The 27,543-nt window shown below is 45.8% G+C and overlaps 2 protein-coding genes across 5 annotated transcripts; both read right to left on the bottom strand.

The window, feature by feature from the left end:
* Window positions 1–60: 60 nt before the first annotated feature.
* Window positions 61–12,036, bottom strand: LOC133466378 (myosin phosphatase Rho-interacting protein-like). 4 transcript variants are annotated; one of them, XM_061749997.1, is made up of 20 exons: window positions 11,753–12,036; window positions 10,756–10,833; window positions 10,481–10,546; window positions 9,962–10,113; window positions 9,050–9,134; window positions 8,782–8,941; window positions 8,178–8,307; window positions 7,971–8,088; window positions 7,250–7,306; window positions 6,840–6,908; window positions 6,650–6,739; window positions 6,459–6,562; window positions 5,558–6,011; window positions 4,139–4,234; window positions 2,333–4,057; window positions 1,901–2,048; window positions 1,572–1,689; window positions 1,349–1,508; window positions 721–813; window positions 61–493 (listed from the first exon to the last, which is right to left on the bottom strand). In XM_061749997.1, exons 1-20 carry the CDS (start codon window positions 11,864–11,866, stop codon window positions 380–382), a joined length of 4,131 nt encoding a protein of 1,376 aa, XP_061605981.1. In that variant the 5' UTR covers window positions 11,867–12,036; the 3' UTR covers window positions 61–379. The 4 variants fall into 4 exon arrangements, with proteins under 4 accessions (XP_061605981.1, XP_061605980.1, XP_061605982.1 ...); XM_061749996.1 differs by having other exon boundaries at window positions 9,004–9,103; XM_061749998.1 differs by having other exon boundaries at window positions 9,050–9,103; window positions 11,753–11,813.
* An 8,120-nt stretch (window positions 12,037–20,156) lies between these two features.
* Window positions 20,157–22,099, bottom strand: nog1 (noggin 1). Its single transcript, XM_061749076.1, has one exon. It carries the CDS (start codon window positions 21,312–21,314, stop codon window positions 20,622–20,624), a length of 693 nt encoding a protein of 230 aa, XP_061605060.1. The 5' UTR covers window positions 21,315–22,099; the 3' UTR covers window positions 20,157–20,621.
* Window positions 22,100–27,543: the final 5,444 nt, after the last annotated feature.

Below are 27,543 nucleotides of genomic sequence, written 5' to 3'. Positions count from 1 at the left end.
TCCATCCATTTTCTTGTATAAATGGGCTTCTTGTTTCAAAACACACGTGGAAGTTACCTGTTCACACTTAAAGGATGGTTTTATTTTACTTGATACAACAAAAGTTTACATCTTCTTTGTCTTTATTGTGAGTTACACACAAGGGGAAAAAATACAACATTACATAATAAATATGAACATTCCTCATACGTTAAACTCCTTTTTCAAACAGAAAAGACGCAATAATAAACAACATATTTACAACACCACGGACAAAATGTACAAAACAACATGAGCCGCCTGCAAAGATATTTGAAATATGGAAATGATCAATGTGCCACATGAGGGCAGAGGCGGGCAGCGCTTCAACAGACTTTCCATCCCGCTACTTCCTGTGCCGTCAGTCGTCAGTCAAGTCAACTTTGACCTTCTGCGCCGCTTGCAGTTTGTCCTGCAGAGCGGCGACCTGTCGCCGCACGCTCTGGAGTTGGCTCTCTTTCACACGCAGCAGCAGCTGAAACCACACCGTGTGATGTGTTGGGGATCATTTATTCATTCCCTACTCCCTAATGACCATCATGGGAATTTTTACAGAGTGGACCTAAACACTTCCCAAAAAGTCGACTAAAAATCCCGACACAGTGTAGTGATGCGTCGAGGGACACATTACTCGCGACAGAGGCTATAAATTACCGTAGTTCATTGGAAGTGATTTCTAACACAGCCATTAAGTCCACTCACCTCCATCTTGTAAACGTTGGCACCCTTATTGTTAGGAAGTACTTCCTGTTGGGTCAGCCGACCCGCCTCGGCCACCAGGTGAGTGCTCAGCTCCTGCAAGACAACGTCAGAAAAATTGCCTATAGAATGCCACGAGATGGCTGCAAAACACTTACATAAAGCATCCATCCCATGCAGCTAACATGTACACAATCTTGCACCCTTGTTACATGAACGACTGTACTTAGTCGTTAAATTTTTGAAGACAAATCACCTTCACATGAGGCTTCTCAATAGTATTAGTACGAGCCTAGTGACGTGACATCACACACGGGGCAAGAGATGGCGCCAAAGTAATACGTTCATTACTTTGGGGCGAGCACAAAACCAGCAAATATTAAAAAGATAACTCAAAAGATTTTCGGGAATAACACAGGATAGGTTTTGAGAAGAGGCGAGAAAGGCTTTCAGTGGGCAGGAGGAGCTTCCAGAAGACTGGAGAAACTTGCGGTTTTTCCACTATTCCCAGCAGGGTTTTCTCTCTATCCCCCACCAATATTTGGAGTTTGCTCTCCAGTGATTTTGTTGTGGAATGTTCTGGAAGCACGGCAAGAACCCGTTTCATGGTGTGTCTTCTGCGTGATCTGACCTGGTTTTGGTCCATCAAATCCTGGTTCTCCTGCCGCCGCTGACTCAGCGTTTCCCTCTGAGCGTCCAGCTCTTGAGTCATGTGAGCAATTTCCACACACTTGAGCGTGAACCGATAGGACAGATCCACCAGCTCCTGCTGACAGGACGCCAGCTCCTCACTGCACGCACACACGTGGACGAGTTGCATGCTAATGTGCTAACAGACAGCGGTAGGAGTGTACCTGTGTTGTTTGTAGACTTCCTCCATGAGAGCGTTTCCTGTGACGTTGAGTGTTTGATATCTCCTCTGCACTTCCTTTCCCAACTCCACGCGGTGAGCGCGCTCGATGGCCTCGACAGCTGACCGCCGATGCGCAGGAAGATGAACACACAGGAAGTTGATCGCTCATCACTGACAAATCGTATTGACTACTCGGGCAGGGCAATATGGTCTTAAAATAAAATGTCCAATTTTGACCACCACGCATGGCGGTGCGGTGCCCTGAGCGCCCTCTATTGACAAGCCACAACTGATTGTCACAAGAGTCACACACATGGACGAGCATCTCACCGGTTGCCGTAGCAACAGCCTCCTCCTCAAGCTTCCTGTCTCTCTCAGCCAGGAGAAATTCAACTTCCTGGAGGTGTTGCCGCTGCAGCTCCTCCGCCGCCTTCATGTGACAATCCTCCATGGCGGCCAGGCTAAGCTCACACTGCGCCTGATAACACCGCCCACCCGCCCCCCCCCCCCCCCCCCCCACCGACCCACCCACCCACCCCCAAACAAAGTTTAATGTAGAACCAAACAGACCAAAAAAATGTATTGTAAATTTGACAAATCTCAGGAAAGACTCTTTCAGTTTCAACCTGGCATTTCTTGTGAGTATCAAAAACATAAGGCATTCATTTATAAAAACAAACAAACAAACAAACAATATGAACATTCTTGCCTTAAAACCTCATTTTCTATGAAAGGTTCTTTACATTGTTTAGCGCTCCCTACCTTAATGTTTTGCACCTCCTCGTCATGTTGCATCTGATCTGAGGTCAGTTTTTGTCTCGTCGTTGACAGCTGCTCCTCCAGATCCGTCACACGGCCCGTCAGCGCAGCCACTTGAGCCGCTTCCTGTCGTCTCGTCACCTCCTCCCCTTCTTCCGCTTCCTGTTCCGCCTGGCTGCCGGCGTCAACGTTGGCCGTTTGCTTCTCTGCCTGGGAAAGTCGCCTTCGGAGTTCCGTGTTTTCTTCCAGCAAGCCGTTGCACTTGCTGGTCATGCGAAAGCAGAACGCAGCCTCAGTGGAGAAAATGAAGGTGGCCCGCAAATGCTCGGCTGTCATCCCGACTTTGTCCCGCAAGCTGGAGGACATCACGTTGATCCAGGATGATATGATCTGGACAATCATCCCCAAAAATTCCACACCACTATCGTCCAGCGCGCTCAGATGCTTAGTATCGTCCGACATCCTGCCGCTTTCCGGTGCGCTGACACATTGGGTATTTCCAAGAACATCCTGGATGTTCTCCTTGTGTTTCCTGTCTAAACCGGCGGAGCTCTTGTCATCTTCAGTGAGAAGAGTCCCACCCAACAACAACATTTGATTTTCCGGAATCATCTGTCGAGCCACGTCATTGAGAATCTCCTCATTTTGTTCTTGCGTACGGGAAGCGTTGGCGTTGACGTCATCCAACAACGCGCTCCAAAGCTCCTCCAGCTTCAGCTGGCAGGAAGTGACTGGATGCCCCGCTTCCTCCTCGTTTCCCATCTTGGTCTTCATCACATCCAGTCTGTCGACAACCTGCAGGAACCTGTCCAGAACCTTCCACCTGAGCATGGTCCACTCCAGCATCTGCTGCGTTCTTCTGTCCGCAGGGGCAGGCCGCGAGAAGTCTGCCTCGGTTTGCGTGGCGTTTTGTCTGTGAAGCTTCCCGGCTTCCTTCAAGGCTTCGTTCTCTGCCTGGAGCTGCCTGCAGCTGAACTCTGATTGGTGGAGCTTCCGCTCAAGCTCTGTTAGCTTGGCCTCGGTGGCTTGGAAGCATCGTAGCAGGGAGCCCTCGGTGTTCCCTACACTCGCTACCTCGGCATTCCCCACGCTCGGCTCGTCTTCCTCGGCATCCCCCAGCCTGTTCTCTAGGGAGGTGATGAGGGTCTGTGCCTGCAGGAGCTGCAGGTCCTTCTCCTGAAGCTCCTGCTGCAGGTCCTCCATCTGTTTGGGAAGCTGTTCTGTACACCTGAGGCTGAGCTCCTCCTTAAGACGTTGGATCTCCCGGTCTGCCTCGCTCAGCTGGTTGAGCATCTCCTGGTTGCGCTGGTCGAGGGCTTCCTTCTGGCCACCCAGGATTTCCACTTCCTGGGAAAGCTTCATGACCGTCGCTTGGTCGCCGCCCGCCTCGGCCAAGGCATCCAACGTGGAGGACCGGCAATCGCCTATAGAGTCTGGACACGGTGGACTGTCCTTCCTTGGAATCTCCAGCCGATCCCCAATAAAATCCTCCAAGTCCACAGGTTCGTTTTGAGCTTCACCCATGGTCTGAAGGTCTGAGCTGTCTGATGCCGTGGAAGCCAAGCTCTCGCACCGGAGGGGAAGTAAATCCTCATCCGTGTCACACGCCCACGTTGCTGGCGTGTCCTTGTCATTGTCAAGATGCTGAAGCTGATGCTCTGGTATTCTACTTCCTGTGATTTCACCCAGGGAGTGACCACCATCTCCAGATCTTTGCAAACACTCCAACTTTGGGAAAGACGAGAGAGGAGGAAACTTGACTTGATGCCGTGGTAATGTTTAACTGATCAACGAAATGTGGATGTTTACCGTTGCAGTCGCTCGATAAGTGCACGAGCTCAGGCGAGCTTCCAGCTCCTGTCTGCCGCGCTCGGACAATTCCAACTGACGCTTCAGATCCTCAAACTTCAAACACACAAACAGCTAAGTCTCAAATAGCTCGTTAGCAATACGAAACATCAGCTTCATTCTCAGTTTCACTTTGACTTCTTTGTTCTCAATGACGGAGTTAAATTACTGAGCAAACAAGTTAGTGAGTTGGTGAATTCATTAGCATGAGTGACTTACCCAGCTAGTAGGTTTGTGCGTTAGTGACTACCTTTTTAGTGAGGCACTCAGTTGGTGATGAAGTTAGGTGGCATGTTACCCCATTTCTGAGTTGGTTATTGAGTTTGTTACTGTGTTAGTCAGCGAGTGAGTTGGTGAAGGAGTTGGGGATTGAGTTAATTAGTGAATAAGTTGGTCGGTCCGTTAACTAGCATGTTAGGCATTTTGTTATTGAGTCATTGGGTGAGTTGGTGAATTAGGTAGTGAGTTGAATTAGTAGGTGAGTTAGTCAGTTAGCAGTGAATTAGTTAGCGAGTGAGTGACATAGCCAGTGAGTCAGTTTGGGAGTTAAATGGTGAGTTTCTAACTTATAAAGTTGGTGAGTGAGCATGTTCAAGAGTTTCTGAATTAACAACTGAGTAGGTCACTTTAGTTGGTAAATAAGGTAGCGAGTGAATTAGTTAGTTCTGCGTTAGCATGGAGTGAGTTAGCCAATTAGTGGTTTTGTGAGTTCATAAGTGGCTTAGTGAGTTAGTTGGTGGGCAAGTTATTTGACACGTTTGCCAGTTTGAGTTAATTACCAAGTTTGTTACTGTGTTAGTCAGTGATTTAGTTGGTCAATGAGTTAATGATTTGAGTTCAGTAGTGTGTTAATTGGTTGGTGAATTAATTAGCATGTTAGTCAGTCTTACTTTGTTTTTGAGTTACTGAGCGAGTCAGTTCGCAAGTCGGTGAGTGAGTTACCGAGTGACTGTGTGAATGAGTGAGTGCATGAGCCAATTCGTGAGTTTGTTCGTGAATGAGTTGTTGGGTAGGTTAGCCAGTTTTCGAGTTAATAACCGAGTTGGTTACTTGGTGAGTTTGTTAGGGAAGCAGTAAATGATTGAGTTAATTAGTGGGTTAGTTAGTGAGTTAATTAGCATGTTAGTGTTACCTTGTTATTGAGTTACTAAGTTTGTAAATTAATGAGTGAGTTACAGACCGAGTTATGTTGGTGTTAGTGAGTTAATGAATGAGGGAGCGTGAAAGTTAGCGAGTTAGTGAATTAGTTAGGGGGTGAGTGAGTGACCAGTTGTGAGTTGTCTGGTGAGTTAGTTAGGGAAGGAGTAAGTTATTGAGTTAATTAGTGAGTTAGTTGGTTGGTGATTTAATTAGCATGTTTGGTCAGTGTAAGGTACTAACCGCCTTCTTGTAGTCGTGCACGGAGTCGGCGGCATTGTTGTCGTGATTGATGTGGAGGATCCTTGCGCTCTTCATGGAGTTGTTCCTCTCCACCTGCTTCCAGCAAGCCTCCATTTCATCTCTCAGACTGGCAGGCCCTGCCGCGTCGCCCATCACCTCACGCCCGGGAGACAAGCCCAGGATGCTCTCGTAGCGCCTCCTCCTGGCCTCCCTCCTCCTTTTCTTCTCCAGCTCGCGACATAGCGGCGGCGGCGGAGATCCACCGACGTCTGCAGCCGATCTGCCTGGCGGTTGAAAGTCGGCCCAGTCGAAGGTCTTGTAACGGCCTTCCCGCCTTCGCTCCAGAACGCTCCGGGGCTCGGAACGCCGATCCGGCTCCGACCAATCCGGGGTCACGTCCGGTTTGACCGAAGATTCGAGGTTAGGGCTGAGGACCGCGACTGAGCCTGATAAACTGTATGTAGTACACACATGTAACACATATGATGTGCAGGTACGTAAGCCGATACAGTATGGAGAAAGTTTATTGAAAAGAAGAAATCAAAACTTTGGGAACTAAGAGGTTAACAAAAGTTTGGAGAGTTAGGGTGGGGTCTTGCCAATGAGGCGACCAAGTTAACAAAGACAACATTTGTAAGTTTAACGTTCATAAGTTCATAAGGGCGGCACGGTGGACCACAGGTTAGCACATCTGCCTCGCAGTTCTGGGGACCGGGGTTCAAATCCCGGCCCCGCCAAAAGAAAATGGATGGACGGAAGTTAGCGTTTGTAAGTTTAACCTTTAGAATTTGATACGAGTTTGTACGTTCACAATACAACTTTTGTATGTTGGCTGCTCATAAGTTATGATATGTGAGTTGCATGTTCATAATTGAACGTCGGAAAGTTGTCAATAAGTTACCCGGTGACAGTCGGAGCGGTGTGGACATTCTTCACGAGAGCTTGGACCCAGTTCCTCCGTATTCCTGCTGTCATGGCCGACAGCGTGCAGGTGCCGTTCGGAGTCTGGGAGACATTGAAAGAAGCTTCAGAGTTCGTGCTGGTGCAGACAAAAGAAAAAGTTGAATTTCAATGCCGACTATGTCGTCTCACGTGGATCTGGAAGCCGTAGTTCTTCTGGACCTGCTGCTCTGACACTTTGAAGCACTCGCTCAGGTCCACTTCGCCTTCCTGCTCCAAAGCCTGGAGGAGAGGAAGAAAGGCACACCACAATTAAAGCAAGGGGAAGAGAAACAAACTGAAAAGCCACGTAAATACATGGAAAATAAGCGTGTTGACGAACCTCCTCGGCCATTGTGTCCTTGTAGAACTTCAGGCTGTCAGCAGACAAGACAAACCAGAACTTTCTCCACTGGAGGGAGACAAAGGCAAAGTTCATACGCGCAAATCAAATCGTTATCCTATTAAATACAGTTCGAGTGTTCATTAAAGTTCATTCAATTACGTTTTTGCACGCCATACAATAGTATATGTAAATGTAATTACGGCTCGCGATTGAATTGTCAGGAAAAAATTCAGCCCGGGGCCAAACTTGGTGGCGGACCCCTGCACTAGGTCTTGAACCAGTGAAGAGTTTTTGGACTGGACCATCGTGTCATGTCGATTCATCGATTGCTCGAAATATCAAATGTGGCCCTTGAAGGCCCCCTCGCGCCGCTGCATATAATTAACGGCGGTGAGGATGATGTTCACCTGAGCATCGTCGTCCAGCTTCACCAGCCATCCTTTTTTGAAGTTGAGTAAATCTGGCTGCAAAAAAGACACATTTTAGTCCAATAAATGATGTTTACATGATTTCAAGTCAACTGGAACATTTGGGACGGTTGTGCGAGGGGGGGGGGGGGGGGGGGGCGCTCAGCAGTGAGGATTAGCGCACACTGCACCGCCGGAAGCTTTTAGGAGATTTGCAATCCAAAAGCCGTTTGTGGAGCGGGTCCAAAATGACCGTACGCACATGGCAACGCACACCCAAGCCTCGTTATGAGCAGCCTCCGCGGCTGGAACGAGCGAGTACGTTGAGCCGAAGGTGTGCGCAGGCCGCCGTACAGCCCGGCGCCATCTGCACATCACAGTGTGTGCTAAAGCAGCGCTAGTTTGAAGTGATTCAGTTAGGTAGTTAGTAAGGTGAGTAAGACAGTGACTGTGTTAGGTAGCGAAGGAGTGAGTCATTGGAAAAATGAGTGAGTGAATTAGCTGGTAGTGAATAGGTTAGCGAGTGAGTGTGTGACTGAGTTAGTGAATGTTATTATGTCGCGCTCGAGTTAGTAATTGGTGAGGTAGTGAACAAATGAGTATTAGTGAGTTAGTATTTACTAAGTGGGTTAATTAGTGAATGAATTGCTCAGTAAGTGAATACGTTGGGTGAGGTGGATGAAAGATGAAATGAGAGGATCTTCCCGACGTACGTGCGTACCTCTCGCTCGGAGGGGCGAGCGTCACTCCTGCCCCGCCTGGACGAGCGCGTCCTCTCTTCCCGTTGCATCCCGGATGCCTCGCCGCTCATCGGTCGCTTCCCTGCTGGAACGTCACAGCTGCCAAACGTAAAGAACACAAACAGACCTTGGTCGCACGTTCACGGATTGGTTACGAGTTGTGAGCAGGAAGTTGATTGGCTGGTCACCTTAATTGGTTCGCGTCCATGTTGTCGGCGCACGTTTGGATGCTCTCTGTCTCCTGCTCAGTTGGATCACGGTCTGGATGCAAACGTCCGCACGTCGAGTGTGTGTCACCGACATCGCACGCATGGGAGTCTGTGCAGAGAAACCACAGAAGAAGAAGTCAGAAGGCAGGAAGTGACAAAACGGGACGGACGGCAAGAAGTGAGAAGACGGGTCATGTGAGGACAGGAAGCGTGACGAAAGGAAGTGAAAGGACAAGATGTGAGAGGCTAGTAAGTGAGAGGATAGGAAATGGAAAGGCAAGACGTGATGGGAAAGGAATGAGAGCAGGAAGTGACGACGGAGGACGTGAGAAGACAGGAAGTGAAAGGATAGGGAATGATGGCAGGAAGTGATAGGAAAGAAACGTCAGCAGGAAATGCAAAGGCGGGAATTGAGAAGAAAGAAGGTGACAGGAAGTGAGAGGACTGGAAGAGAGAGGATCGGAACCGGGGCACAAAATGTAAAGGCGGGAAGTGATAGGAGAGGAAAGACAGCAAGCGAGTGGTGTGAAGACAGGAAGTGCGAGGAAAGCAAGTGGTTGGACAGGAAGCGTTCGGACTGCACCTGTTGCGAGGGTGTGTTCTGGATTTGCGAGATCACTTCCTGTTACAGTCCAGACAGGGTTCCTCTCCACCTGTTGGTCTTCCTGCAAATGGCCACCGCCTGCCATCAGCGGCGCTTGAAAGGTGGGGTCAGGGGCGGCCATCTTGGCGGGAGAAGGTTCCTGCGAGAGAGAGAGAGAGCGAGAGAGTGCTTCGGTTGAACAACAGTGGATGCTCAGCTGACCTTTGAAGACATCACAGTTTTGACGTTGAAGGTGTTCATTTCATACCGGCACGCTCGCAGCGTCCACTTTGCGTTTCTTCTTGAGGTTGTTGGCATCGCCCTGCACAAAGACAGCAAGCTGATCACTCCACCTGGCAAGAGACAGCACACGCGAATCATCAGGAGAGAAACGATGACCCAAAGTGTGAAGACAAAGGGCTCTATTTTCATAGATGCCTCATCTCCGGTGGGGCACAAATGCTAACTGTGTCTGTGCCAAGCTGGCGTTCCGGGGCAAGGAGGGTGTGCCACTGTGACACAGTAAAACTGTTCCGGCATTAAAGGGATACAGATCCTCCATTCTGCTTGACCTAACAGCCGAACAGGACAAAAAAAAAAAAAAAAAAAAGACCACATCTAACAAGGTAGACCTCTGGTCTAACACAATTTTGGTGAACTTGATCGGGGCACAGGCAGACATACTGCGGTGGATGTCAGATGAAATCCATTCATGAATATGTGAACATCAAACCCGTGAATCATTGTAAAAAGGAAAAAAATCTGGTCTTCTGCACTCCGCAATGTCAAAATGCCGCATTTAAAGGGAATGAGAGGAGCCGCTTTGATTGGACATAGTGAAGTCGGCTGTGATCACTCCCGCAGTGATGCAGACCGCCCTCTTGTAGATACGCTGGGCTATGCCGGTCCGCGAAAGTGCCAACACCGGGTCTCCTCCGCCTCTGCGCAAAGTTATGCCACACGTTGTGCCAGATTTACACCAGTCACGAAGATAGAGCCCATAAAGTGAGAAAACTGCACAAGCAGAGATGAGAAAACAGGATGTGCATTGATTGACAGGCAGAAGTGAGAAGATAGAAGTGAGATGGCAGGAAAGACAGGAAGTGACAGGACAGGAAGTGACAGGACAGGAAACAAAAGGACAACTGGTAAGAAAGGCAGGAAGTGAGAAGGTACGTACCCGCTGATGGCGTCCTTGTTGTCTGCGCGGACGTAGACTTCCTTTTCCATGGTGACGATACACAACGAGTTCTTTAGGCCGGTGCGCAGCTCCGGGTCCAAGATGGCCGTGCACGTGTTCATGTCCAGCATGCCGTGAGGCAAAGTGCTCGGCTGGAAGCGAAAAAAAAAACCCGAATCGGCATTACCAGGGTGATGGCGTCAGAACGAATTGATGACCTTTAACCCTTGGCGCCCTCCTCTGAGAATTTTTAATATTTGATTTTGTGCTCATTTTGTCTGTTGCAGCTTGTGGCATGAAATTTTGTCCGAAATTTGAAGTCTTGAAAAAAAAAACAAAAAAAAGCTGAAACATTTTTGATGCATGCTGTATTAACAGCGGTATTAACATAGTACATTAGAGGAGGGTACAAAGGTTAAGGCAGGGGGGGAGGGAGGAGGGGGGGCTGATGTGCATTAGTGATCGGACTAATCCGAAATCCTCTTGTGCGCGACATCTGGAGCGACACGGCCGCCTCACCAGCTCGTCCAGCGCAAACGTCACCACGCCGTCCTCGTACAGCACAAAGAAACGACGCTGCCATTTCTGGTGGGGGGTGTGGGGGGGGGGGGGAGAGGAAGAAAACCCACAAAGTGACCAGAGAACAGCATCATCATCTCCAACAGCATCATTATCTTCATGATAGTCATCGTCATTATGATAATATCATTGGCGTTATCTTTATCATCAGCTTCGCCATCGACATCATCGTCATCATCATCATCACGGGATCAAGACCGGACGGCGCCGCCTACCCGTGATCTGTGGGCCGCTTTGTCAAACTCTGTCCCCTCGGGCGCCAAACACAGCCAGCCGGCGTACACCGCTTTGGCCTAAGGCGGCACAGCGACAGTTACAAACGCAAACGCCATCACACAATGATCATATTTATCACGTCATCGCCTCACTGAACATTTTGGTTTTGAAATCATAAATCACAAGTTACCGTTGGGACACGTATAGACAAACTCAAATTCACGTGTGTGGACAAATTGACCTACTTTTCCAGGAGACAGGAGAAGTTGCGGTACGAGTACCACAAGGGGTCGCCTGCGTACCACGACGTAAATCAATCACTGCCCAAGTAGAGTTCAGTTGTATTTAACTTTTAAGTTCACTGCATTTTCATTTCATCTGTATGAATTTTAACTCATTTGGAACTTTTATTGAAGTACAATTTTTGTGTTTTGCCTTCATTCCTGTAAAATTGTAAACCATGGGGGGGGGTGTTGTTTTTCCCCTTTGTCATATTATAACTTTATGTAGAATTGAAAAGTTTTTCATGTCAATTTTGGACTTTATTCTTGGAAAATTACAAAAAAAAAAAAAAAAAAATGTCTTGTAATATTGCAAGTTTACGAATACAACCCCTGTCTCGTTTATGATAACAATGTCGGTCCTGTATTTTAATATCAGAGTCACTTGAGTGGTACTTTAATTTAATTTTTATTATTATTATTTCTTTTTTTTTTGGGGGGGGGGGGGGGGGGGGGGTCGGAAGGCCTACTTGGTGTCCAAAAGTTTGGGAACCGCGTTTTACTCGTGTATTTAGCGCCATTCCCATTCGAACGAGAAGCAAACGGATCTGGGATCAGCTAGGAAAGGCGCGGAGCACCTTTCTTGCTATTTCGGACTCGAGGGGACGTCACGTGACTCACGTGGGCCCTCAGTGACGAAAAGAAGCTCAACGGCACAAGCGTGGAAAAATAAAGACGATTGTTAGCGGGTGGAAGGATTTGAACGGGAACGTACGTGCTCCATCGGCGGACGCGCGGGCACGTGCAGCTCGCGTGACTTGAAGCAGTTCTGACATTTGGCTCGGTTGAAGAAGTTCGCCTGGAACTTCTCGCACGGGCCCGCCGACATCTTCCCGTCCTCCTCGCCGCCGTCTCGGTCTTTGTTCGCCTCGCGTGTCCTCCGCTCGTCTGTCACTCGCACGTCCGTTGACGCGTGACGTCGCGAGCACACCGTCACGCCCGTGACGTCACCGGTCCTAATAATAACCGCCAAACAATCATCAAATGGGGGAGAAAAAAATGGAGAATGTAAAAATATGTATTGAAATTCATTTGACAAGCTCTTTCGTTTCACCTGTTGTAAATATCGAATAAAGTTCGTCTTAAATGTAATCATTCATTTTAATTAAAACATAAAATAATCAAGACATTTTTTTATTTGAATGTACTTTTTAAATGATTTTTACCATCATTTTTTTTTTATTACACCAAAAATAATATTTGGCTTGTAAAGTGTCCACAAACAACACAAATAAATATTTCCTCACGATCCGCATTTTGTCTTTTTATATAGCGAAGTAAAAAAAAAAAAAAAATACATTTGCATTTAACAATTTCAAACGCTATTAACAAGTTTTAATTACATTAATGCTAAAAACATTGCAAAATGAGTATGAATTATAGTTGACATTTTATACACAAATGATAACTATTTTTTATTCTTAATCTCATCTACCAACATAACAAAAAGCTTCTTGAATTATTCTTGTGCAAGTGGCATTATCAGAAAACACATTGCTTACTTTCTTTCAAGATGCTTCACATTGTTGTTGTTGTTTTTAAATTATAAAAAGTTTAACAATTTAGCGATTGCCAAAATGACATGAGCATGTTTATTTGGAAGATCTATACCTTTTAAATCCCCCAATAGACCAAGATGCTAAAGTGACTGCAATAATCGGATTCTTGGATGTGCAGCAGGTTAGGGTGGTTAAGGATAGAGATGCAAACGTGTTGACTGGTGCCAGTAGTGTGCTGGATAGATGGAAAGAATACTTTGAGGAGTTGATGAACGAGGAAAATGAGAGAGAAGGAAGAGAAGAAGAAGAAGAGGCAAGTGTGGAGGACCAGGAAGTGGCAATGATTAGTAAGGGGGAAGTTAGAAAGGCACTAAAGAGGATGACAAATGGAAAGGTGACATTCCTGTGGAGGTCTGGAAGCATCTAGGAGAGGTGGCTGTGGACTTTTTGACCAGCTTGTTCAACAGAATTCTAGCGGGTGAGAAGATACCTGAGGAATGGAGGCAAAGTGTGCTGGTGCCCATTTTTAAAAACTGGGGGAACTATGGAGGAATAAAGTTGATGAGCCACACAATGAAGTTATGGCAAAGTGTAGTGGAGGCTAGACTCAGGACAGAAGTGAGTATGGTTTCATGCCTAGAAAGAGTACCACAGATGCATTATTTGCCTTGAGGATGTTGATGGAGAAGTACAGAGAAGGTCAGAAGGAGCGACATTGTGTCTTTGTAGATCTACAGAAAGCCGATGACAGAGTACTGCGCTTTCCTCTTCTCTTTCCGCCAAAGAACCGGCTTTCCACCTCTTCCTCTGCGACTTCGACTTCGACTTCGACCCACAGTGGCTGCATTTCCACCGGCGCCCTGCAGGTTGACGGCTGTGACTTCTATTGCCATCATCCACACCAGACGATCTTTAGGCTTGTGAGGGAGTATCCGCGCCACTAGGTGACGCCGTTTGACTTGAAAGCAAATACGTTATATCTGTTACGTCCATCAATCCATCCATTTTCCATTCTGCTTGTTTTCTCACTAGGCCCTGAACTGGTCGCCAGACAAATTCAACCAACCTACCTTGCATTTCTTTTGGGGGGACGTGGGAGGAAACCGGCGTGCCCGGAGAAAACCCAGCCAGGCACGGGGAGAACATGCAAACTCCAAATAATGGAGGCCCAATTTGAACCCAGGTCCTCAGAACTGACGTGCTAACCATTCGGCCGCCGCGTTGCCACGTCTTCTATATTTTTGATCTAAAAAAATGTTCTTTAGAACAAAAGGCATATTTTTTTGATAGTATATTATTATTTTTTTTAAATAATAAAGGTTTTTAACAGAATGTAAAATGAATTATTGGAATATAAGCATAAAGTTGTATGCTTGACATTAACTTCTCAGAAGTATGAGTTTCTTAATATCACAATATTGACATTATTCTTTTCAAGATTAGAAACCCTCATCTTGGAAAGAAAAACTTTCAATCAAGACCAACACCATATTGTGTTCTGTGACAAGATAAACACTCAAAATACCAGAAGAAGGAGTAAACCGTCTTCTTTTCACCACCAAAAAGTTTGTTTCTAGCTTTCTCTATTATTTAGTAAGTAATCAGCAATAGAACGTACGTTGGTTTCACCAAAAACGCCGGTTTCTGAACAAAAAGCAGAGAAACTGAGCTTGTTGTCAAAAGCCACATCGAGCAGAACAGTGAAACGCGTTGTGAGCAAAGCTGACTCGTTGCATAGCCGGAGTTGAACGTCAGTGGCTCTTTAAAAAAAAAAATACAAATAATTTAATGTGGCGTTGGTCATTCACTGCATAAACTGCGTTATTTTTTCTCATGACACACTTTCTTCACATTTAAAAAAAAAAAAAAAAAAAAAAAAAAAAGCTGGGACAGGGACAACAAAAGACTGGGAAAGTTGAGGAATGCTCAAAAAACACCTGGAACATTACGCAGGTGAACAGGTTAAATGGTAACAGGTGAGTGTCATGTTTGGGTAGAAAAAAAGCAGGAGATCTGAAAGGCTCATAAGCAAGGATGGGTGCGGTTCATGGCATGGCATGGGTAACTTGCACATCTGTGAAGGCACCATTCATGCTGAAAGGTAGATACAGGTTTTGGAGAAACATATGCTGCCATCCAAGCGACATCTTAATCAGGGACGCACCTGCTTATTTCAGCAAGACAATGCCAAACCACATTCTGCACGTGTTACAACAGCGTGGCTTCGTCGTAAAAGAGTGCGGGTACTAGACTGGCCTGCCCGCAGTCCAGACCCGTCTCCCGTTAAAAATGTGTGGCGCATTATGAAGCGCAAAATACAACAACAAAGACCCCGGGACTGTTGAGCAACTCAAGTTGTACATTAAGCAAGAATGGGTAATAATTTCACCTACAATTAGTGTCCTCAGTTCCCAAACGTTTAGTGAGTGTTGTTAAAAGGAAAAGTGATGTCTCAGCTTATTGGGAATTTGTTGCTGGCATCAAATTCAAAATGACTGACAAAAACCAAAGTGACATTCTGCCATCGTTTATAGAAACGCAGCGGCTCATTGTCCAAAAATACCTCGGTGTAAACACACAGGCGACAAAGTGTGTAAACAATGGCAACAGTGGCACCTGCACTCCAATAACTAACACACGTGCACAGACACGCAGGACATGATTTGCTTTTTTAAAATCAAGTCAAAAACAATAAGGTTCAAAATATGTTGATGTGATAATTACATTAAATACAAATTAGGGCTTGAATTGAATTATGTTTGAAACATTGCCTGTATTATGATTATTATGATAATTATTGAATTAAATACAAATAAAAAAAAAAAAAATTTTCCCCCTGTACAGTTATATAGTTTGATTAAATTAATTGAAAAGTGATTAAATTAAACACATTTAAAAAGTTAATTTAATAAAAAATGTCTGTAGAGTTAATGCAAGGTTTCATCAAAGCAATTGAATACACAGTTATTGAATTCAATACACATTTGTCGGAAATTCAATAAAATAAAAAATACCTGTACAGTTAATGAAAATGTTATTAAATAAAAAAAATGTCAACACATCTGGAAAAGAAATGAAATACACGTTTAAAATTAATTGCATGAACAGTTCCAAAAATGTTTCATTCAATAATTGAAAATACACGTAGAAAATCACATTAAAGTGCATGTACGCTGTAGGTTTTATGATGTCAACAGATCATTTTTCTTTATACTCTTTCCTAGGTGGGGGGGGGGGGTTCCATATTGTCAATGTGAACAAATTGGAGGCTAAGCCATATTAAAAAATGGGATTGTACAATGCATTCAAATGTACTCTTGTGTTATTTATCCATCTGCAATCAAAGAATCCAAACATTTGCATTGCATCGTCTGCGCTTTGACTTGAAGTGCGCTTGTTTGGACTGCCCGGGGACCCCGGACCTTAGTCTGGACCGAGGCGTCCGGGCCGGCCGCTCTTCCATTTCAAAGGAGATGTTTGGAAACCCGAGCCGCCCTCGCTGGATTCTAAATCAACAAAGTTGTGTTGATTTGAGGAGCTCGTCCCGCTCTGGAACAACAAAGCGCGCCATCCGTCTTACCTTGCTCAACATCCGTCACCACCACGGAGTCCAAGTGTCTGACCGGCAACCCATTTAATCGTTTATTCCAGATCCTTACATTTTTCAGCTTAAGGTCCATGTACTAGTATGCTCTTTTTCCTCACTAGTAAGACAATGACAAGTCACCCTTCAATTTTCTTCATTTCAATTAAAAGTCATATAGATAATTCAATTGGATTACACTTTTGATGACTTTTCTTCATTTTGAATGAATGACTCAAAGGACCCTTGGATATTTCCTCTCAAAAAAAATGATTAAAACAGATCCTTATTATGCACTTAACCGCATATTTGCTCTTGACACAAATAATAAACTGCTAACACAAAAATGATGAAATGTAAATACATTAAAACATTTGTTTGTTGTATTGTGCGTACAGCATGTGGAAAACATGATAGCATGTTGACCTAATGACAAATGTACACAATTTAGACAATAGCGCTTCATATGACAACCCGGATAAGTGATAAGTTGCATTGAAAAAAAAGTCCAAAACTATAAAGATGAAAATGTTCAGAATGTGTTCAAAAGTGTAACTCCGAGTTTAACCTTTTCAAAACCTCAGACACGCTAATAGATTGCGCCAATCACAAGCATCAGATTTAGAAGGAGGATGCGATATTAAAAAAAAATAAAATAAAAAATCAGAGCTTTTGTCGCTGTAGTTCAAATGTAACCACAATTGTAATTGGGGAAATTTCCAAAAGCAACTGTAATTTAATGACATATTTTCCGCCAGTAATGTAATAGATTACAATAACATACATTTTGTAATTGAAATATGTAATTAGTTACTACCCGATGCTGCGGGTGTGTGTGTAATGTGTGCGTAACGCCCGATAAACGGGGCTTCACTGTACTGGTGGAAATGCAGATAAAATGGCGGCGGCGATGCCAATTCACCCGGAATGGAGACTGGAAAAGGTCACCGAAAGGTCTCTGGAAAAAAAAATGAATTTAACGCAACTCCTCGGCGACCCGGCTAGTCTCCGGGAGACGTCTCCGCAACCGGTGGAGACTTGAGTCGCCGTCAGGTCGTCAATGAGATCGGCCCTTTCTGAAGCATATAGCATTAAACTGAAGCTATGCTAATAACAATTAGCATTTCGTCTCCGCTTAACAACACGTGGAAGACTTTGTGTGTTTTCGTGACAAAACACAACACAAAACATACACACGGGCGAGGTAGGCGCCATGTTGGAATTAACACCGTTCAGATTAGGTTTACAGGTTGATACCACTGTTTTACCACACAATTTGAATTTCATTGGTTTTGAATTTGACACCTGCAACACGTTCCCAAAATGCTGGGACGGTATGTTTACCGCTGCGTTAAATCACCTTTCCTCTTAACGGCACTTAATAAGCGCTCGGAAACCGAGGACACAAATTCTTGTAGCTTTGTTCTTGCTTGATGCAATTCAGTTGCTCAACTGTCTGAGGTCTCCGTTGTCGTGTTTCGCGCTTCATAATACGGCAACGGTGCGCGACCAGTTTGCACATTTGCCTCACGGTTCCGAGGTCCCAGGTTCAAACCCTCCTCCACGCCTACCCGTTGAAAAACACACGTTGAAGACTATATATAGTATGTCGTCGGTGGTAAACGTTTGAATTCCAGTTGACAAATAAATGTGTCCAGTTGTGCCGTAGCCAGGGGGGCCCCTCGGACGGCGGCGACCTCACAACCTCGCGGCCGCGAGGCGTGAAAAGGTTGCCACGCTTCCTGATCTTTCCCAAACGTCGGTCGGGCGCACACTCGGCAGAGGCGACATCAAAGCGGGCTCTGACCTCGCATACCGGCCGAGGTTTCCGATTAACGAGCTCTTGCACATCAAAAGGTAGGATCGCCCGCCATCGAAACCCGCCAAGCCGACTCATCAAATTGAATTTACAGCAGACAAAAATGTCCAAAGATCAGCCGTGAACGTTTGAACGCAGACGATGTTTGAAAACACTGCAATTAGGCGGCGCGTGGGAGAGCGCCGCAGGCCGGCGGAGCGCCAGACTGCGGCCCCCAACGCGCCTATGAAACGAGACAACTTTTCAAGGAACAGAAAGCAAACGCCAATGTTTTCCATAAGTTAGCGATGAACGCTATCACAAATGTCCTTTTTCAATAAAGTTTTTTTTTTTAAACAAAGGGCTGATATCACTGATACGGATATCAATATTATTAAAAAAAAAACATCCATCCGTCCATCCGTTTTCTGTCCCGCGGGAGGCGGGGCACACCCTGAACCGGTCGCCAGCCCATCGCAGGGCACAGAGAAAGTGCGACAGTCGAAACTGTCGGCAAGGAAAGAGATTTCCTCTTAACCGGAAAAAAAAAAAACGATATGTCCGAACAAAAGAAATCTAGAAACCTATAGACTTAAGACTACAAGCCGTCCGTCAATTTCCGCATCTCCTTTCGCTTGCTTTTATCTCAGCGCCACTCTGCTCCCTCGCGCTCGCAGCTGCTCGAGCGAGACGGCGGTGCCGAAAGCAGATCAACGTCTAATAAGTTGAGATGTTTTCCAGATCAAAGGCGGCTAACTCCTCGTTAGCTTTGGCACCGCTTTCGAGATGATAAAAGCAGATCGCCCGAATAATGCAGACAAAACTTGTCTGAAGGTCGTCTGAGGGTTTCAAATGAGGATTTGAAGCCGAGGATCAGGTTCCAAGTTCGGGTTTCGGTTGGGCTTGTTTTGTAGTCCAATTTATGAGAGTGCTAAAGCTTTTCCACTGAAACGCGAGCTCCTTTCGTGCAGGGTTGCGGCAAAAACGGGCAAATCTGTCGAGGCCTTCTCCATGTGTGACCTTATCGACCTTTGCCTTTCACACAGAACCCAGCGAAGCGCGATATTACCGTGTCTGTGAAAGTGCTTTCACAGTTTCTGAACCGGGATTTATCAGCCTGCACCTTTCACACAGAACTCGGCAAAGTGGGGAATCGCCGTGTCCTTGTGCATACCTTCGCACAGCCCGTTTCACACACCTTTTCGCATGCAATCTAGAATTTCTGCAAAATTGATGTAACAGTGGAGGCTGGAATTGATCAGCGTTTTGAAAGCACTTTCACACAACGTTCCGGAAAAATTGAAGCGCGAGTAAAACCGGGATCGATCTGCGATTGCCTTTCATGCAGAACTCAGCAAAGCAGGACAGTAACGTGTCTGCGCACAGTCCTTTTCACACGGTTTCCATGGGAACTGGAATCTCAGCCTTCTCTCGCCTTTCTTCTTGCTCCTTCGTTCCGCTGCATGTCTTCCAGTCGAGCTCAGTGCTGCCAGCCATGTTGTGGCACGACGCAGTACTACAACTCGGCATTGAATTCATTGAAAGAAGGAGAGCAAGTGCGTTTTCAATCACGTCAGTGTCGCTTTATTGCAAGAATATAAAGAATAAATAGTACAAAAATTGTCCTTAATTTACAGGATAGAAATCAGCCACAATGGTGGGTGGGGAGGGGGCCCGCTTCACCTTGTGGGTAGCAAACAAACGATTGACTATGCTCGAAATTGACATATGCGAAGCACTTAAAGGAAAAAAAAAAAAAACAACAAAAAAAATGGTGTTATCCTCTTTTGCGTGATATCTTCAACTGAATTTCTTAAAATACAAAATAGTGTGATATCTTGTAACATACACATTTATTTACAATTTTAAATACAAATAAAAAAAAAATCATGTGATAAACCTCTTTTTAATAATCATACTTTTTTTTTTTTTTTTTTTAAATAAAGTCTGATATCTTGAAACATTCAACCTTTGTTACAATTTCAAAAGTGTTTGATCATGAAACATTTGAACTTTGCCCTTGTAAGCTTTTGATGCAGGCTGGGTTTCATTTTGAGCATAAGAACGTTTCTATGTGGCGGGCCAACAAGCAAACATGCAGTGGACTGCAATTGGCTCCTGGGCCAGACGTTGGACACCAGGGAGCTTATTTTGTTCATATGTCAGGTGGACTTCATCACTATTATATTATTATTCCATTGGTTAAGACCGCTTAGTCCAGTTTCAAGAATTGTGATGCTGGACTTTTTTTTTCTTTTTTTCTTTTTTTTGAGTGTCTCTCAAAAAAAAAAAAAAAAAAAAAATTCCAAGTCAATTATTTGAAAGCGATAAAACAAAGTTTATTTGATAACAAGGATTCAATGGTATGTATTGAAATGTGACTCTTGCATTTTTTTTTTTTTAAATATGAGCCTTTAACAAATGGTTGAGATGTCACTTGGTGGTTTAAAAGAAAAAGCATAACAATGGCAAAAACAGGAATAAAAGTGGCTTTTTTTTTAAACAGTTTAGGTTTTGGGGGACATTGGATTGAATGCATTTATTGATGAATTTTTTGCGGGGCATTTTGTATTCTTTCCTCGTGCGCTCTTCTGATTGGTCGAGCTGGTATCGCAGGTGTGTCGAGAAGTAGCACTCAACCGTTTCAAGCAAATTAGTTTTGTGTGGTGTGCGCGTGCGCGTGGCGAAAATGGAGCTTTTGCGCTTATGTGGCGCACGCGCATTTGCAGTCCGTGATGACGGGGTAGCGCACGGGGATCCACGCGCACTTGAGTCCCGCCTTCCGGTGCGCGCACCTCCACCTGAGCACGGTGAGGTGCGCGGACGCGGCGGGTTGGCACAGCATGCCCTCCGGGAGCGAGCAGGAGCGCTCGGCCGGGCAGCTGCCGGCGCGCACGTACCGCGGCCAGAAGCGCGCGCCCAGGTCGCTCCAGGAGTACCGGACCGGGCAGAAGGAGTACGCCCGCAGCCACTGCTGCAAGCGCCGTTTCAGCTTCTTGCTGATGGGCTTGATGTGTCTCCTCCCCTGCAGCTGCACGTCCGAGTCCAGCGCTCGGATCTCCTTGAGCACCGCGCCGCCGGACTTCTGCAGCGGCTCGGCGTCCTCGCGCGGCTCGTCGTCGTCGCCGCTCGGCGGCGGCGTCGGCGTCGGCGTCGGCGACAGAGCCAGAAAGCGGCCGTCGAAGTCCCCCAGCAGGCCGCGCAGCTCCGTCTCGTTCAGGTCCCGCTCCCGGGGGTCCAGCGCGGGGTCCGGGTCCTCCCTTAAGTCCACGAGAGGCAGGGTGTCGCTGGGGATGGGCCGCAGGAGGTAGTAGTGCTGGCAGCCGGCCCGCTGCGCCAGCAGCCCGACGGACGCCAGCAGCAGCGCGCACACGCACGCCGCCACGTTCGGATCCATGTCGTGCGGGCTGCGTAATTACGCGCGAGAGAGGAACGGGCTGCACTCCGGGGGCGAGCGGACGCCTCCTCGCCGGCTCGTCGCCGGCCCCGTTTTTATGCTGCTGGGAGGCGCGCGTGACGTCACCGTCAATGCGCGCTTGTTGTCTGCACGGGAGGAGGAAGAGGAGGAGGAGGAGGAGGAGGAGGAGGAGATCCCGGGCTCTCCTCCTTTCCAGACTTCCCTCGTGCAAGTGCAGCGCATCCGTCTCGCGTTGAGATGCAGAACTTCGGCGGAACGTGCTGGCATCGTGATGAATTCATTGCAGTTCCTTCTGGTGTGCGCGACTTGGCCACCGGGGGGCAGTGTAACACATTCATGCAGAGAAAAACAAAGAAGAGCTTCACAACCGAGTGACTCGGTAAGCCACAATAACAGTCGGTCTTCTCAGAGGATAAAGAATATATCCCCGTGAGTGTTGTGATGTTGTTTGTCTATGTGTGTTGCGTCACTGCCTGTGTTCAAAATAGCCCTTGCTTAAAAGGTTAGAACACCACAAAAACAATGCTAGTTCTGTTAGCATGTGAATGGTGTTTCCCGTTATGGCTTAGCATTAGGCTAGTGGAGCGCAAAGTCGTGCGGTTGTTTTAAATAACGTGTAATCCTTAATTGAAGAATTGCCGACTAGCTGCCGGAAACGTCCGTTTGTTGTGAAGTCAGTGTGTGATGTCGTACATTTCCGCTCGCAAGTCAAAGCAAAAATAAGAATGAACAGCCAAGGTGCGCTTCATTTGCTTACCCAGACGTCCAAGTTGCGAAAAGACGCAAATGGGGAAAATTCACAAAATGTGAGAATTGCCGATACAAAATGAAAACTCTCGCAAGGAGCTGCTTTGGGCCACAACTCACGCTCACACGCAGCCGATGTGACGGCAAACATCCATTAGGCGAACATTCCAGTACACACAGTAATAATTACACTTTGTAAAAGCAGCTTACTTCTACAGAAAAACATGTAACCCCCCCCCCCCCCCCCCCCAAAAAAAAATGTGTTTCATTTCAGCGGGTCAAATTGATTCGATATGCAAGTAAATCAAGTTACGAGCTTCGGTCGTGGAACGAATTCAACCCGAGGAGTCGAGGTAGCAACGTATGTATTTCCAGCTGGCGCGCGGCTGCGGCGGGACAATATGGCCGCCTGTTCGCTCCCGGGTAAACAACGGCGAGCGAGCGGCGGCCATGGAAAGTGTCAGCGTGCGCGAAGCTGTCTAAACGCTCGAGAATCGTTCTCGTAATAATTTACTGGAAGACGCGGCGACGTCAGCGCCCCGAGAATGCGGCCGAGGCAGATAAATGCCTGTTTGTTTGCTTTGTCAATGAGCTAATTCACTCGTTTCGTTTACGGCCAAACGATGCCCAAAAGTCTGGAAAATGTCATCTTGTCGTGGCCGGGAGGGACACCTATCATCGCCCAACGCGCTTTTGGGCCATACTCCAAAGACAAACAATTATGAAATATGCAGTATAATAAATAAAGTTGGGATCTTGGGGGGGGGGCAGTCATATTTTTTGATCTTTTTTTTTTTTTTTCCATTTCTAAAAGATTCTTGAAAAATGCAACTTTTCTGTAAGATTACCGCTCTTTCATGAAAAAAAAATATAACTACCGAGGTAATGGAAAAGTCTATTAAAATGGACTCATTAAAATAAATAAATAAATAAATAAGCAAATCACAGTCGCCATGCGTCGTCGATAAAAACCTCTTCTTACAATAATAGTCACTATTTTTTTTCCCAACTACCTAATATTACAAGAATTCATATTTTTGACAAAAAGTCATATTGTTTGGGCAATTTTGTTTGTAATCCATCCAATTTTTTTTTTTCTTGAAAAATGACTCTGATCAAAATAAGACCACTCAATTCAAGTCGTTTTTGGAGGATAAGAAAAAAAGAAACATATGACTAATGTCGAATGAATGAATGTAATAACAAAGTATGAAGCTTTCTAAAAAAAAATTAATAATAATAAATACTGCACTACTTTTTGTCTTGAAAATGAAAAGCTAAAAAAAAAAAAAAAAAACTATTCTTTTTCCTTTCTCACCTGACTATTCTCATGTCTTTTTTGTCTAAACAAACAAAAATACTGATCTTAAAATAGTCGTTTTTGCAAGAAAAAAAAAAATCCCCAATCTTCGTCATATTTTTGACAAAAGTTGTATTTTGACATGCACCGGTATTTGAAAAAAAAATATGACTATTCTTGTGCACTTCCAACTTTTTTTTGTCTTGAATAGCTACCACTTTCCCATGATATGTTTTCCTTCCAGTGTGTAACACTTGGTGTTGCCATGACGACAACTGTAACACAAATATTGATAGACTGGACGAATAAAGCTCTTGTACTGCAAGCTGGAATATTTCATCTCTTGGGTGCCATCCAACGTGTTTTCCATGAAGTGTGATGACGAGGATATGTTTTTGCTTCGTGTAAATCCTCCGTACTGTTCGACCGCAGGAACGTGCCGCCGCCGCCGCCGCCGCCGCTGATATTGCTGCCCGAGACGGACGCCAAAAACCCTCATTCAAGACCTTTTCTTCTCCACTTAAGCAGAAAGCCGTTCCTCAGATAATAAAACCTAACCACTCACACAATGACCTTTTGTGTGTGCGTGTGTGTGTGTGTGTGTGTGTGTGTGTGGTCTGCTTCTGGAGAGGACCGAGAGTTTCTAAATGAATACAGTGAACCTTCGCTATCGCGCAGATTCATCAGCGATTGTTTGTATTTTTTATTTTTTTTTAAATTATTATTTGGTTTTAACAGTACACAGGCAAGTCCCAATTTAAAGTTGCACACCTTCGGTGTAGTTCCCACCGAGCTCTACGAAATGTAGATTCAGCGTAGTTAAGAACACGAAGAAGAGGCAGAGAAGGTCCCCAGCTAAGCTGCCGTAATGGTTGCTCAACACATAGCGGAGTCGATACGGTGCCTCGAAAAAGTGTGAGAGAACGTATTGCCCCCCTTCTTAAATCACAAATGAAGTGTGGCGAATCACATCGTGTTCATTTCCACTGACCCTTAACCCCGAGCCTAATGGCCTCCAGACCTGTTCAATCCAGAAACCACTTCAACAGAAACTGTTGGAGTCGTGGCGAACGAATGTGCAGTGACGCACGCGAATCTAGTGCGCTTTTCGTATTTTCCGTGCGTATGCGCACCCGTGAACACACGCCTGCGAGGATTGTTGTACGCGCTGTATGTGTTGCTGCTCCGTGTGCTCAAGTAGCAGTTTGTAAAGTTCAGAATATTGAAACATCACTTTCTACGTTAGCTCATCTATGGTTTTTGTGTTGAACCACTGAAGTGAATTTGGAGATTTGTCGTACATGCGTACGGACAATGGGTGAAAACGTGAAGGGACTGAGAACTACGTAGCACTTAGTTGTGGAGATTTAGCTTGAAACTGTTTTTTGTCTCTCAATCATTTGTTTTCCTGATTTCTTTGGGCTGCAGTTAGAAACGGCGCCGTGCGACGCACTTGTGTAGGCGTAAGAAAGATGCTAGAAGAAGTAGCATCCATTTTATCAGGTTGTAGTAGGGCTATTTGATTGACAGTTGAGCGGGGCGCAGTTTCATCACATTCAACGGAAATGCCCACCGCATTCGAGAATGGAGCCGTCCCGATTTTGGACACATTTTGATATACTTGGCGATTTTTTTAATCATTCAAATTTGGCAGGATTGTTAACAACACTTCTTTTTGCTGTGTCAAATCGAAAAGATGTATTTGTGTAACGTTGGGATTTAGGTAGCATTCTTTGGTTAGAGCAAATGACACGGTTTAGGTTTTTAAATATACAATGCTGGACTATCTTTTGTTGTATGTGTCTGTTTTCGAGTGAAGAGGGGAAAAAAAGCAGCTCGAAGCGAGCACGCGTGGCCTCTTATTTGGAGCGCCGCGCTAGCGAGAATTTTCGCAAAAGTGACGCAAAAGTGAGACGAGGCGCTAAGGAATGCTTTCAAAATGTAAAATAAGTTGAAAGTTGTTTCAAAGGTTGCGGAAGGGGTGAGAGCCAACATCTTTCATATATTTCCCAAAGCGCCGTCGAGCGAGCGCTCTTATCTGCCCGCCTGCCGACTTTCGCGCCTGGCCCTAATTGCGGCCTCAAGCTGAACACACGCAGGCCGGGCTGCCGCTGTTGACTCTGGCGCTTCGGGAGGTTTGTCATTTGCCAGTTTGTTTAGCACTTGGCTTTTTTTTTTTTTTTTTTTTTTTACCCCTCCTGCTCCATTACGCGGCAGACCGAGAGCACACGACAGCGAATCACTCCTGCTTCTGGAAAGCCGACTCACGTCGCCGCCACCGATTTCAGCAATTTAGCAAAAGTTCTGACACTTCAAATGAATCGACGGTGACACCTTCCAGACGCAATTTTTTTTGTTTTGTTTTAGTCCTCCCACATGCTTTGAACACATATAAATTTATCAAAACACAATTAAATCAAAAAAATATATATATATATACTTTTTGAAATATTCCTTTGTGTCTGTTTTCACTTTCTGGCTGTCAAGAAATGTGAGACAATCGTATCGCATCACTTTGCCAATATGTGACATTGATCAGATTTTGTTTTCATGTCAATGTGAACGGTACAAATGCGATATTTTCAAATCCGACCCATGTCTCTTTCATATGTGGATATGAATCAGATAAGAAAAGGCACGCCCCTGTCTCTATAAGAGCTTCCAACTCACAGCGCATGTCGGACCAAATGAGAATCGCGTGGTCGAGGGAACTGCCTGAAGAGCTCAGAGACAGAATTGTGGCAAGGCACAGATCTGGCCAAGGTTACAAAAAACATTCTGCTGCACTTTACGTTCCACAGTGGCCTCCATAATACTGAAATTGAAGACGTTTGGGACGATCAGAACCTTTCCTCGAGCTGGCCCGTCGAGAAGAGCCTCGGTGAGAGAGGTAAAGAAGAACCCAAAGATCACTGTGGCTGAGCTCCAGAGATTCAGTCAGGAGATGGGAGAACATTCTAGAAAGTCAACCATCACTGCAGCCCTCCACCAGTCGAGTGGCCCGACGGAAGCTTCAAGACGCATGAAAGCCCACATGGAGTTTGCTAAAAACACCTGAAGGACTCCAAGATGGTCTGATGGGACCAAGATAGAACTTTATTGTTTTGTAGTGTAACAATTCATTGCTTTTTTTTCTCCATTTCCGAAGAATTTTGAGAATTCCGACAACCTTTCCTCCAAGTCGTTGCGGGTGGTCATCTCGCTCGGCTCTGACGGGACAAGAAAGTTCCTGAGCGAAAGCAAAATTCTGAAGATGCCCGAGGACACGACACGTCTTCATGACCAGAACAGCGGTCAGCGTGGTCCCCGCGATCGCAGTCCGTAAATGACTCCAGCCGGCAGCGGTGTCCTCATTTGAGCGCCATCATTGAAAACACGGACGCCGTTGATGGATGACTCGGCTCTCCATCAACCTGCCGGAATCCTAAATGAAGCCTGACGAGCGGCGCGGCGGAACAGCGGGAGTCCTCGTCCGCAACAGCGTCCGGCCGACGTTTGCACAGGTCAGCGGAAGCCCCAGAAGGACGTTCGCCCGCTCGGCCTGCGGGTCGGCCTCACAGACGCTCACTTGTAACCCGGCAGCCGCACCCCCCCTACGTTACGCGTAGCCCCAGCTCCCAATTGGCACTTCATAAATCAAGAAGCTCTCTCTTGCGGGATAATAGTGGTCTGATTGTTCATCCGCAGTGGTGGGAAGTAACAGAGTACAAATACATTGTAACATTATTGAAGTAGATTTTTCTTATGTATTTATTTTTCTGACGACTTTTGACTTTTACTCTCTACATTTGAGAACAGAAATCTGTACTTTGTACTCCTTACTTTGTCCAAAATAGAATTTTTTTCAATCTCCTTGTTTGATGACATGATGCATAAAAGAGAGGCGCTTGAGATCTTGATTGGTTGACTGATTGAGATCTTGGGGTCTTACAGAAAAGTTTGTTCGTAAAGTTTGTAAATAGTAGGGGGCGGGGAATACTTCCAGGAGGCACACAGCGAGCTGCCACTTTGAAAGGAACACACTGGGAACCAAACCTCCTTCGTGGAAGGCGTTTTCTGAAAAATACGAAGAAAATGTTTGCTCTGCTCTCCTTTCTGAGTAATTCGGCAAAACATAACGACTATGTTATGTAACGGCATCAAAAGAGCACATCCGTGCCA

The sequence above is a fragment of the Phyllopteryx taeniolatus genome, chromosome 16, assembly GCF_024500385.1.
Source record: "Phyllopteryx taeniolatus isolate TA_2022b chromosome 16, UOR_Ptae_1.2, whole genome shotgun sequence".
Taxonomy (NCBI): Eukaryota; Metazoa; Chordata; class Actinopteri; order Syngnathiformes; family Syngnathidae; genus Phyllopteryx; species Phyllopteryx taeniolatus.
This window is presented reverse-complemented; position numbering and strand designations above follow the sequence as displayed.

Excerpts from the sequence above, each read along its gene's own strand:
- LOC133466378 (XM_061749996.1), bottom strand. The coding sequence starts at position 11,866 with ATGTCGGCGGGCCCGTGCGAGAAGTTCCAGGCGAACTTCTTCAACCGA. Across the intron at positions 9,104-9,961 it reads AACAAGGACGCCATCAGCGG|GGCGATGCCAACAACCTCAA; the intron begins GTACGTACCTTC and ends GTCTTTGTGCAG. Across the intron at positions 4,235-5,557 it reads TGCACGACTACAAGAAGGCG|TTTGAGGATCTGAAGCGTCA; the intron begins GTTAGTACCTTA and ends GTGTGTTTGAAG.
- nog1 (XM_061749076.1), bottom strand. The coding sequence starts at position 21,314 with ATGGATCCGAACGTGGCGGCGTGCGTGTGCGCGCTGCTGCTGGCGTCC.